The following is a 13,093-nucleotide window of genomic DNA, read 5'->3' on the forward strand; positions in this document are numbered from 1 at the left end:
AAATCTTACCTTCCTATTCTCAGCCACTAAGGAAAGCAGGGTGACAAAATATGTTGCCTGATGAAAAACAAAAAGGCACAGTCCCCTCTTAAAGAGTTTTCATTCAGTACTTTAATTGCTCATGCATTTGTAAACCAACCTAGGCTGTTCTGTTCCCAATTAGACATCAGCAGAAATAGAAGTTGTCTGTATAGGACTGTGATTTCCTTTCTGGTCCTCCGTTCTCTGTTGTGTGGCTTGGGAGACCAAACCTGCCTTTTCCACAATGATTTCTTTTTTCCCTATGGATTCCTTGCAGTCTGTTTGCAGTCTTTGGCCTAAGTGGTTCCCCTCAGCACATCCTCTTGAAGTGAGATCTGTGAAATAGCTTTAGAATAAGCAGACCGTATTGCTCTCCTCTCCAGCTAAGCTTATTCTAAGAGAGTCCAGTTCACCTCACTGGAGTTCAGAGTAAGGGACTATGAGAGTAATTCAGTCATAGGTTCACAGTGTACCTTCATTTCTCACAAAGACAGTATAACAAATTATTCTTGGTAGCTGATTTCATCCACTAGATACTTGACAGAATCCAGTCACTGCCCTAAGAAAGGCAGTTTCCCAGCTTTTCAGCATGAACAGGGCATAGCTGTGCTTTCTAACCAGCAAGCTTTGCCCTAAACCCATGCTCCAGGTATTGGTAGGCTGGCTGTGCTAAGATATACACCACCCACCAGGCTGCTTGTCTTTACTTAATTCATTTTTTCACAGTGTTGAAGGAAACAGTCCTTTCTCCCTGCCAGTGAATTACTGTAATGACCCCAAAACACAGAGCCAAAGAGAGGAAGTAGTCTTAGTATACTAATTACTAACATGTTCTCTTAATGTTTTCTTCATAGACCACTTCCTTCTCTGATATCTTAAAATAAGAGGAAATCCTTAATTAGCCCTTTACTGCACATTTATCCTTCTCAGGGCACATATGTTTTATTCAGCAGCTTCCTGGCTGAGGTACTATTACATCTGCCCTGACAGACAGAAACATGATGGGGAGTTCTGTGCCAGTCATATACCTTAATCTCAGTCACCTTCTAGGACTGTTTCCTTTCTGTTCCTGGAGTGACAGTGACCTTAAGCAATGCAGTGTGAATACTTTTCTGTAGCAGAAATCTCCCTGAGCATCCAAAGCAACTAGGCAGCCTTCTGCTGTACAAATGCTGCAGTCAGGACATCTGAACTCCTTCCAAGAAACCAGTACAGGATATTTACATGACGTCCCATCATTAGGGATCTGTCTGTTCTTGCTATTGAATATAATGTACTCTGGTGTTAGAACAGCTTAAAGTGCTATGTCATCTGGTGTTGTAGTCCTCAAGTTTCTTCTGTCAGTAGCCAGATAGAAGTGCAACTAATGTTATTGTATTTAGACAATTACCAGAGTCACAGTGAAGTGGAAATATTTTTGCCTATTAATTTTTTTTAACACTAATATACAATACCAAAACAGTTTAAGGATTCCCATTGGCATTTCAGTTTCTTATAGTAGGAATGCAAAAGAACTGGTGCCATTAAAGGAATTATGCTTTAAATTCCAGTAATGGACCAGATCTGCTCTCAAGATACTGATCTGCTGCTGATCTAACAGTATGATCCATTCTTTCTCCTCTCCTTGGTTTGCCTATGTAATTCCTGTTTCAGTACATGGTTAGCTAAAGCTCTGTCCTGCTTTGGATGTTCTGCTGTTAGTATTAGTGTGAGAAGGTCTTGCCTGCAGTATTTTGAAGAGCATAGTGCATTGAATTCACAAAACCTGTGTCCTGGAAACAGCAAATTACTTTATTAATCTGCTCATTTTTCATGTTTCTGTTCCTGGAATGTGGTGCAGTGCTATCAGAGTTCCCATTAGCTCCTAATTGACATTTTTGTACAAATACCTCACGTCATCTTCAGGTTGCATTTTCATACCCAGCTTTTTCCGTAACATAAATACGTTCTTCTTTCGTGATGACATACACGATTATGTTTCAAGAGCCGTGCTTCCTATTTGGCTTGTATGACAAGTATTCCTTCAAGTATTGCCCCAGAACATGCCAGTCCACAGCTAGACACCTTTTAGTACGGCAAAAACAAATACTTCAGCCAGAGCTAGAAAGAATGAACACCACTTATTCAATGACTTGTTCTAGTGTTGCATGCAGACATAGCAGTAATATTTTCTTGCCTTTTATTTTTTCCCATACATGGTCCTTAAGCATCACCTAACCAACTGTTTTAAATCCATAGGTAAAATCTCTGGCTACATCCTGTCCAGAAGAACTTCAAAAAGGGAATGTACTAGCCTGGCCAGATTTCCTGCCAGGAGTTGTTGGAAGAGTGAAGATAGATTACAAGAGTGTATTTTGTGCTGGTTAGAACTTTATTTTCTAGAATCCTCTTTTTCTGAGCAGTATTATAAGACTCTTTTATGAGGTCAAATGTGCTACCCTGCAGCCTTTGCACTACTAACCTTGCATAAATTATTTTGATAATTTGACAGAATGTTCAGTCTTTCATTCCTCAAATTCCAGAGTTTTGTAACAACAGTTCATTTTAATCTCTGACAGAGATTTGTTGCTTCCTGAATTGAGATAGGGAAAGAGTGAAGATGCTGTTAAATCAGAAAGAAGTTTTTCTTGTCTTTTATTATAAAAAAAAAAAAAGGTGGTATTAAAATACCTACTGCCCTATCACTTGTTTTTCTACAGATTCTTTTTCTGATGTTATATGTTGATGACTCTCAAAACCATTTAAGCCTGACCAGGATGAAGCATATGTAACACTTTCCAAAGCTTTGTCTTGGATAAAGTTGTCTAGGATCAAACAATCAGACATCAAATCTGTTAATTTCAGCACATAGCTGTGTCATTTACTATATGCATATGTTTTGTCCACAGACTGTCCATCTTTGCAAGGATCTGTACCACATCTGCGGGCCTCTTCAAATGATGTGAAGCCAGGGTCAAAAGTGAGCCTTTCATGCGATCCAGGCTTCCAGATAGTGGGAAACTCTGTTCAGCACTGCCTTAACCTGGGACAGTGGACACGGCCTTTTCCCCGCTGTGAAAGTGAGTTGTCTCAGTAGGCTGGCAGGATCAGCAAAGCCTAGCTTTTATTTTGACCCTATCACTATTCGTGGCCTGTTTATCCCTGCTGCTGGGATGCATTCAAGTCCATCCATGTTATGGAGTATATATATCTGTGCTTAAAACTGAACTCAAATACTTCACTAAGCAGGAGCTACACCGTGATCAGACTGCGGCATCTTTTTAAGTCACTTTCTAATGCCCATGGCAGAAATTACTCTGTTTGGAACAGCAATCTGATACTTTCCTTCCCAAAGGCACCAAAGATGTTCAAGATACACAGGAAATGGTGGCATATTGTTATGATTTTTGTTGTTGAAATTATCTGGTTTGAAGTGAAAGCCTTGGCCTTGGTATGTTAGAGAGTAATTTCTTTAAAGGTAGTAAATATTTCTGAAAGGACTTAGGAGTGATTTGAGACTTATAGGATTTGTTCTAACTAGGTTGTAGACATCCAGGTTTATGATGTTAGTTGATTCCTGCTCTCCAGCTTTCTCCTTTTCTTTGGTTCTCCTCTGCTGTGACTGTATATATAACTGCATCTAGTTCTGGCTCCCCAGTTCAAGAAGGACAGGGATCTACTTGAAAGAGTCCAATAGAGCACTACCTTATGAAGAAAGGCCTGGGTCTGTTTAATCTGGAGAGGAGAAGACTGAGAGGGCATCTAATAAATGGGTATAAATAGATGATGGCTGTGTGTCAAGAAGGAAGGGACAGCCTCTTCTCACTTGCACCCTGTGATAGGTCAAGGGGCAATGGATGTAAACTACAGCACAAGTTGAGTTTTGTCTTTCAGTGAAAAGAAGTAGCAGGAACCTCTATCGAGTCAAACTTAGGTTTCCTTTTTCCTTAGAATTCACCAAGGATCACTGATTATCATTATAAGTATCTTGTGACTGAAGACTGCTTGCTCAAATTTTAGTCCTCCAGAGCTAAATTATAGTCCTCCTACCTGAATAGCTGGAGCTAGAGTATCCTACTCAGTTTATGATTGATAAATGTCCACAAAACAAGACCCTCCACCACACCCAGAATCAATTAGCTACTTCAGAAAATGTCTGGACCCTCTTGCAGATTGAATTTCACAGCTGCAGAGGAAAAATCTGCAGTGGTGGCTCTCGTGGAATTATTCTGAAGTTGGTCTGTCTGCTCTGCTAATAGCTGTGCCCTTCTGTTTTCACTTGTTGCAGGAATCAGCTGTGGAGTGCCTCCACCTTTAGAAAATGGATTTTATTCAGCTGAAGACTTCTTTGCTGGCAGTACTGTTACCTATCACTGCAGCAATGGCTACTATTTGTTGGGTGACTCCAGGATGTTGTGCCTGGACAATGGGAACTGGAACAGCATTTCACCATCTTGCCTTGGTAAGATGTGCCGTACATGTGGGTGCATGGGCTGGCAGTCTTGCAGTTCTCCGTTGTACTTGGTTTTGGTTAGGATTCCATTTTGAAATTGTGAGGACTGAACAGAGTCTCAGAAATTACACCAAAATGCATCCCTGAAATACCATACTCAGCGCGATGTGAAAGCAAAACTACATTCTGGCACATTTTAATGTCAGAATTCTTGTGCCCTACACCCTCTACTTAATAAGTCTGCATTGTACCACCCCATCTCTCTCCTTCCAGATTCATTTAGCCCTCAGCTCCTTTCACTTGCTGTTTCTAGCTGTTGCGGAAGGGAAATTAATTGATGTGAGGTGATATTTTCCAAAATGAATATTGTTTATTAATTTTGGTATTCAGAACTCTCAACACCCCTGACCACTGATTTTAATAATATTTTGGTTCTTGCACGGTCATGGAAACATTCTGTGGATAGTATCTAGATATACCAACAGCCAGCAGAATATATAAACATTAATAGAACTGGAAGAGAAGATTCCCGCAGTCAAATGCTGCTTGCGGTCAGTATGCCGCTTGCCCGGTAGCTGGGCTCAAGCTCTTTCTGCTCTATGGCAGAAGGCAGCAGAGAATTACAAAGAGGCATTGAGCATTTACTCACAAATTATTATTACCCACTCGTGGGGGCTGGCCACAGTCCAGACAGTGCCCAAATGCGTTCAGGGGACTCTGTCTTGTTGGACGTTGAGACTTGAATCTTCCCAGCTTCCGGATGAGGGGACGCAGACAATCTCTGACCTTGTCTCTTGGCTTCTTCTGGACAGTCTGTATATATGTGCAGGGACTCTAAGCAGGACCTTCAGGTGCAGAAGGCAGATGTTGTGCAGTCTCAGCACAATGTCACGCTGGAGACACAGGCTGATCGTGTGCAGACATCCAAGGTCTGCTCCTGCTAACTCGCAGCAGTGGAGTTTAGCAGGCAAGCAATAACGCAGTGTGCAATAGCAGCAGGGCTGGACACAGCAGAGAGAGCACAGCAAAGAGCAGGAAAGAAAAGCAGTGAAACAAAAGCAGGTTGTTCACCTGTGTATCTCCTTTTATCAGTGTGGGCCAAGATTAATTGCCCTTTGGACACAGAATAGCCAATCAGGATTGGCAGTTAGCCAAACCTTACCATATAGGCAAAGTCACAGGCTCACCTTTCCCTAATTTGGGAAAAGCACAGGCCTTGCACTAGGCAGGCACAAGCTAAGTGTGTGTAGCTTACACCACAGGACCCTGGGCAGGCCAGACTCAGTGGCTACAGGTTCTTTTGTGTCTGTTTCCCTTGCTTGCCTCTGGTGGAGCAGAAGAACATGCCTAGACAAGGCAGGACATGTATAAGCCTATTTTGGGCCTACCAGGCCTACCACAACACTAGCCTGTACATTTCCATTTGCTTCAGCATGCTGTCAGTTTCCATACTCTCTGGCCAAGCTCTTTTTGGTGGTCCACTAATGGAAGTTGTAATGTTTAATATCAGGTTTACTTATTTGAAGCCAGTCAGTGCTGCACTGGAATTCTGATTTAGCAGAGACATACAAAATACATTGCATAATACAAGACAAATAAATGCCAGTTAACCTGAGCAAAACACAGTAGCTGCAATGCACAGTTAATCATGATGCCGACATCTTTTCCACTACCACTCTATAATGGGCTCACCATGTTGACACTGGGCATCCCAGTGTCTGGGAATGAATACGTGGGTTGACACCAAAACAGACTCATTGCTAGTTGTCTGGGTTTTGCACTCTGTCTTGGCCTGAGCCATGTAGTCAGTTTCCCACCATGCAGATCTGGCTAACTCACAGGGACATTTTCACTCTTCTGATAGACTCAAGAAGAGGCATTTACAGCACCAGTTGATCCACTTAACTGCTGAGAGATATTTACCTAAAACAAAGGCCACCTTCCTGTTCCCTTGTCTTGAGTGAGCTCTATTGTAAGAGCACTGGTGAGTCACTGACATTATTCTCTGAGCTTCATGGGCAGATCATCCTGGCCCATCTTCCATTGTGGGAGTTTATTAGTTACACACACCTGTCAGAAAGCAACTGCAGCACTGAGAGAGCTGGGAGTGTACTTACAGACACAGTTCACACAGCTGCTATACCATAACTTACTTTCTCCTCAAATGCAGAAGCTGAAAGGTGGGACTGACTGTGTATGGAAGACTGTGACTGTTCTTTAAAGGCCACGTCTCCAGCAGATTCCTGCTGCGATCCACTAGCTAGTTGTGCTTGACTTCTGCTTAGTCATGCCTGACATGGAAGTTTCACTATAACAACCAAGCAAGATTTGTGTTGACTGTCTGACTTAATTTTGTGTAGGCACAGTACAGAATTCCTTTAGTCATGATGAGCAAAATAAAAAGCAGGAATCTTTTAATTCTGCCAGCATCCACTTTGGGGTAGAATCCAACTGATTTCAGAGCATCCTGTCTACCAGGACTCCTTCAGAGCCTCTAAAGAGACTATCCAGTCTGATGTTCCTCTCTTTGTTTTTCTTTTTTGCACTCTGTATTAAGACCTAACACTGAGCAGGCTCAGAGCATATGTTGCAAGGCTGTCTGAATAGTTTGACATCTGTGCAGTAGGAAACATCATGTTGACAAGCAGAAGCCCTGTGCTCAGCTTGTGTTGTCTGGCGAAAAGGAGAGACAAGGGGAACTAGAATGGCTTTATCACTCTGACACAGCCTTTACCTTTCTGATTCATGCTCCAGGCAGGTGCTAACAAAACCTGGTACACCTATGCCCTGGGGGATTCTTTTTGCTCTCTTAACTCTGATTCATAGTGTCCTTCCACTCTTTTCTGCCTTACAAGACATTACAGGAGGAGTAGTCATTCCAGTTCTGCTGTAGTAACACTTTGCATTTTCCCAATGCTTACGTAACTGGCAGCTGCTTTGATTTTAGTGTGCTGTTTTCATCCTGCATGTCAGAAGGACACTCCTTTTATTTTGAGAAAATCACTAGATTATTTTCATACTGAACAGACCCATTCAGCAGTGAAGAATAAACAGACCAGTTCAGTAAATTTTGTTGCTTTTTTAACCCAGTTGCCTTTTTGGTTGGTTGGTTGGTTATTTTTTGTTGGTTGGGTTGGGTTTTCACTTTTGTGGTTTTATTTTTGCTTGGGAATGGACAAAGAACTTCAGCTGTATGTCTGCCCAGTATACCTAGTTCAGTAGCTGTCCTGTAGCAGGGCTTTTACATGAAGGTAAATTAGGTACTTTACAATTGATACTTTGCTATATGCACCTTGTTTACATACTGAGAAGACTTCTGTACAGTCAGGATTTGAAAGCTCATATGAAATGTCCTGCAGTGAGTGACTCTTTTTTGCTGTACAGCATCAAGCCATGTGGAGCATAATCATCAATTGACATTTGTGGATGCTACTATCATATAAATAGATAATTGTAATAACTGGTATATTTAGAGCACTTTTTAACTTACCTGGCAACTGCAGGCACTTCTCATTTCTAGTGTAATGTAATTCTCTTAAATAAAGATGGGGCTCTATTCACTTTTTATGTGTTCAGAGTGTTTCCCATCTTGTGCAAGTTTTCTTGTCTCACAAGTGGGAAGTTTGAGGTATAGAAGATTTCCCAAGCAATTGTTTAATACAGAAGTCCTCCCTCACAATGTCTGTCCAGAATAGTAGTGATAGCACATAAGATAATGTCTGCTGTTTTACTACTTGAAAAGTAAATACTTTTGGTTGAATTATCAGCTGCAAGTTAATGGGATTTGTCTCTGATTTTCTCATGTTTCACAATACTGTGTGGTAAATTATACAGAAAGCATAAATATTCATGTTAATGCAAAACATAGTGCATCAAAAATGTAATTGAAGTAAGAGTGATTTTTTATTATGCTAATTAAAGCTATTCATCTTGACAGACAGTGACACAGGAGTTTAAAGCAGGTGCTTATTACAAATGCTACACAGTGACATCTTTGTTGTGTTTCTTCTTTGCAGATGTCGATGAATGTGCTGTTGGATCAGACTGCGACCAGCACGCCTCTTGTCTCAACACAAATGGATCCTATGTTTGCACTTGCACCCCTCCTTACACAGGAGATGGTAAAAAATGTGCAGGTATGGGAAAGAGAAACATCAGCCTAGCCTTTCCAAGGTTCTGTATAGCCCAGAGTGCTCCCTCCTACTGCGTAAGACGGTTGCCAGTGATTGATACCTAAGGAGGTACGGGGCAGGCAGGCTCTCATCTCTAGGTTGCTTTAGCCTGAAGGAGGCTGTGATGGAATGTCTCTTCGTTTCTTGAGAACTCACCTCTCCTATGGGAGGCTGTCATTGGGATTCACACTGACACACACACACATGCAAAATCCTGTTACATGTGGAGCACATGCTGAAGACAGAATCGAAAATGTTAGAGGCTAGAAGGGACTTCCAGAGATCATCGAGTCCAGCCCCCACCCCGCCAAAAGCAGGATCTCCTAGGGTAGTTCCCACATGAATGCATCCAGGCAGGTTTTGAAAGTCTCCAGAGAAGGACACTCCATAACCTCTTTGGGCAGCCTGTTCTAGTGCCCTGTCACTCTCACTGTAAAGAAATGTCTCCTCATACTGAGGTGAAACATTCAATGTTCAAGTTTATTTTCATTGTTCCTTTGTCTTACTGTTGTGCACCACCAAAGACATTGGCCCCATCTGCTTGACACCCACCCCTCAGATATTTATAAACACTTACCAAGGAAAGCTGCATGCCACAGTGTGTCCCTTCTTAAAGCAGACATGTGCTCTGAAGAAATACTTAAATAAAAGTATCTGAGTATGGCTTGAGCTGTGAAAACACTAAGCAAAAAAACTTTGTGTGATGCTGACAAGACAGTAGTTTAGGCTGGGATAAAAGGTAGCTGAGCTGATTTCACATTCAGGGCTGAACATGCAAGAATGGGCTTTCCATCACAGAGGTGAAAGCGGCTGTGAGATGTATTTAGTCCTGAACGTGAATGCAAACTTAGTGACAGAAGGCTGTTCCATAGCAAGATTAGCTTGCCCACACAAGTCTTCAGTGCCTGTCATGTGCATACAGACCACAGTGAAGCTGGTAAGTGAGCCTGTAACCTTTGCAGGAATGTTTGGCATATGCTCTGCCTTCCAGAAGATACCTCCTGCAATTTGTTCATAAAACATGGTACTTAGTTTTGTTATTGGTCGTTTCTCTTTTCCCTCCTCAGAACCGGTGAAGTGCCGTGATCCAGGAAAGCCCCAACACGGCCTTTTGTCCGGGGACACTTACAATGTTGGCAGTGAAGTAACATTCTCCTGTGAGGAAGGGTTTCGGCTGGCAGGAGTGACTAAACTTACATGCCTGGAGTCTGGAGAGTGGAGCCACCCAGTACCCTATTGTGAAGGTGGGGTTCCTTGGAAGAAGGCATCTTGTAATGCATGTTGTTAGGTATAAGGGGGAAAGTAGTAGTGTAGTGCCTTTAGAGTCCGAGGCAGCTAATGAAACCCTGTCTTAGAGGAACTGGGTTTCAGTGTTGAAGTCTCTGTTGCGTTAAGAGGTGTAAGCACCGGTTGAAGTGTTTTCAGCAGTTACCACATGAATAGTGGTACTCTTGTTATGCAGAGTCTTCAAAGGGTCAAAGGTGTACACTCATCTCTTTGTTACATAAGCACTGAAAGTGTCTTTCTTCTCCACCCAACCTTCTCTTCTCAAGGAGCTTGTGGATACTTAGTGTCTTAGAGATCATTAACTGTGTTTCAGTGGTTGCCAGAGAGGACAGGCTGGTGCACGCACCACTACATGATATAACTGCTGAAATTGTTTCTGAACCTAATGAGCTCAAGCAGAAGGGTGGAAATGACAGGGTGACAGAGGTAATGGTGAAAAAAACAAACCCACACAAAACCAAAACCAAACAAACGAAAACGCCAAAAAAGCCCCAACAAACAAAAAAAACCCTATTACTTTGTCTGTAGGGAGGGGTGGATACGGAGTCCTCTTGACCGTCGAGCATATGGTTTGTGGAACAGCTACAACTACCTTTCCAATTAGCCCAGTTCCTCAGTAAGGTGAAGTCAGATAAAGAGCCCTAAATGTCAGTTATAGCTTAGTCAAGAACCTAGTCTTACCTGGGGCATTACACTTCCTCAAACCTATTTAGAGAAAACAAGCAAATCTTGATCTTTTGTGTTGTTCAACCTCTCTTGTGATTCTGTCTTTTTAAAGCTATATCCTGTGATGGTCCAGTTATTCCAGAGAACAGCGCCATTTCAAGCTCAAATTTTACATACCACAATAAGGTGGTATACAGGTAGGAACTGAGTGTGTTTGAAGCATTAAATGGAGCATTTGGCAGCAATTCAGAGTATGCCTGGATTGAGAGTGGTTCGACTGAGGGAGAGGAGAGGTTAAAGCAATGGAAAGGCATTTGGTTATAGCTGTGGCTATCCACTGTCAGAGCCGGATGTTTACCCCAGTATTATTTCTCTGTGTTTTTCTCTGCTGAGAAAAACAATGTATGCTGGCACAGATGAAGAGAGAAAAAGGATTACTGATTATGTGATGCATACAATACTCTGTGTTTGACAGCACTTACTCTCTTCACAGATGCAATGATGGGTACAACTTAGTCGGTGAAAAGGAGATTCTGTGCCTTGCTAGTGGTGTTTGGAGTCATCCTCCCCCATCTTGTGAACTGGTGACTTGTCCTAACCCACAGGATATCAGCAATGGGAAATACACACTCACTGGCACGACCTACCTTTCTTCTGCATCGTACACCTGTGACAATGGATACAGGTAAAAGCAAGAACATTCCTGAACCAAATGTCGTTGGCATGCTTGCCAGAACGTCTGATTTACATCTGAAAGAGAGAAAGCTGGGATCATTGCTCAGAAAGATAAAACACTGAAGTAGAATTTTAAAATAATTCCTTGTATTTGTAAGATACATTCTGTATTTCATCCTAAACTGAAGCAGTTTAGGATCAAATTAGAAATTATTTAGTTTTGCCGTGAAGCCCAAAGATATATTTTGAATATTCAGAAAAATAGTTGTTGTTATTTTTGAAAGATTCTCTTTTGCCTTTGGAGTATCCTACCCCTAGAGCTTTAGCACATACCCAGCAGTATTTTTGCTTTTGTTTTGCACTGCTTTTGGTGAAAGAACCTTCTGGAAGTTACTAATTGAGTACTTGAACTCTTCATTGCAGTTGTTTATTGTAGGCTTTTATTCTGCTTTATGTTTGCAAGCAAGTAGATTTAGAACACGTTTTTAATATGCTGCAATTAAAAATTAATACAGTAATGCTATATGTAAGAGGTGGCTTTAAGTGTGAGTTTCTGCCCCTCCTAAGGTCTGCTTGTACTTCTAGCAGATTTACTCTGACATAAGCGGTCTCATAAGGACCTGTTTAGGACTGAAATCTTTCTGAATTATCCTGCTCCAAGCACTCCCTTTCCAGATGAGGGAAAGTATGTGAGCTGTGCTCATCTGCTGAGTGTTTTAATTGTGTTGATACAGTTTCCTCAGCTGCAGTCCAGTGTAGTGTTAAGTTGTAGATGCACAGTGTGGGCTTATCTGTACCCCACTGAATCACACAGTAGTTTAACCACTGTCAGTGAGGTTTTTGACCGTGGATTTAGGACATGTGGGCAGGAAATACCACATTTTTGTGAGTCTTGACCTGTCTAGCATATCTTGGTGAGACATGTTCTCTCTTTTGTGGTCACCACTCCAGGAGAGGCCCTCCAGTGGCTCTCTCAGACAGTGTCCCCTCTCATGTACTATTTCTGGATCTAAGTGTTGACGCACTCTCTTCCTTCAAGTACCTCTTGCGTGCCAGCAGTAGGCAGAGCCCAGTGCCATGAAAAGGGCCTGTGTCGTATCTATAAGAGCTTTACTGGTCAATGTTGTTGTCTTCCATTAAGCCCTGGACTCATTTCAATCAAATAACATGCTGGTCTACATATTTTGAGACTAAATTGTATGTAGTCAGACACCCATGTTGGGCTCCCAGAAATGACAAGGGAGCTGCTGGAAATCCATAGCCAGTTCATATGTCCTGAAGGCACTGCCTCCCTTTGTGTAAACTAACCTGAATTGGAGCTCTTTCCTCACCTTCCTGAGTGAAGATAGTATTTAACTACTTGAGTGAATCAAGCCTCAAACTGAAGCCTATTTGTATGTCTCAAGATTGGCACGATGTTAATGTGTTAATGGCATACAAATCAATCTGTAACCTTTTGTAAATGTTTAAGCACCTTGTGAATTTTGTGTCTCAAAAATGGGCAGTGCTACAGCAGAAGTTATGTGTGTGTCCATGTAGTGCATTGAGGCCCCATGTGTCCACCACCTCTCCAAAATAATGTGATGATAGCTTTTCTCGCAGCATCAACAATGCTTCCTTATGAACAGGGAGTGAGATTCCAGCCTCTCTTGAAGTCAGTGGAAGACTCCCCTTGGTTTCATTTGGGCTACTAAGTCAGCTGAGTTTGGTAGTTTAGGGCATATTAGAATATTCCAATAAGAGAAACCAGGACTTCCCTGAAAGTTCAGTGCAGAATCTAAATAGATCATTGGATGTGAAAGAATAATCATTAAAAAGTCTATATCATTCTGTGGTAGGT

At 41.9% G+C, this 13,093-nt stretch overlaps 1 protein-coding gene across 1 annotated transcript in view; it reads left to right on the forward strand.

Annotated features, from left to right (window-relative positions):
* SVEP1 (sushi, von Willebrand factor type A, EGF and pentraxin domain containing 1) overlaps nucleotides 1-13,093 on the forward strand; it is a 148,223-nt gene that overhangs the window by 96,057 nt on the left and 39,073 nt on the right. The window contains exons 29-35 of the mRNA XM_064176755.1: nucleotides 2,260-2,383; nucleotides 2,910-3,080; nucleotides 4,289-4,462; nucleotides 8,470-8,589; nucleotides 9,693-9,869; nucleotides 10,691-10,775; nucleotides 11,072-11,263. Of these exons, the coding sequence (XP_064032825.1) occupies nucleotides 2,260-2,383; nucleotides 2,910-3,080; nucleotides 4,289-4,462; nucleotides 8,470-8,589; nucleotides 9,693-9,869; nucleotides 10,691-10,775; nucleotides 11,072-11,263 (1,043 nt within the window). The remainder of the gene's footprint in view (nucleotides 1-2,259; nucleotides 2,384-2,909; nucleotides 3,081-4,288; nucleotides 4,463-8,469; nucleotides 8,590-9,692; nucleotides 9,870-10,690; nucleotides 10,776-11,071; nucleotides 11,264-13,093) is intronic.

This window comes from Pogoniulus pusillus, chromosome Z (genome assembly GCF_015220805.1).
Source record: "Pogoniulus pusillus isolate bPogPus1 chromosome Z, bPogPus1.pri, whole genome shotgun sequence".
Lineage (NCBI taxonomy): Eukaryota > Metazoa > Chordata > Aves > Piciformes > Lybiidae > Pogoniulus > Pogoniulus pusillus.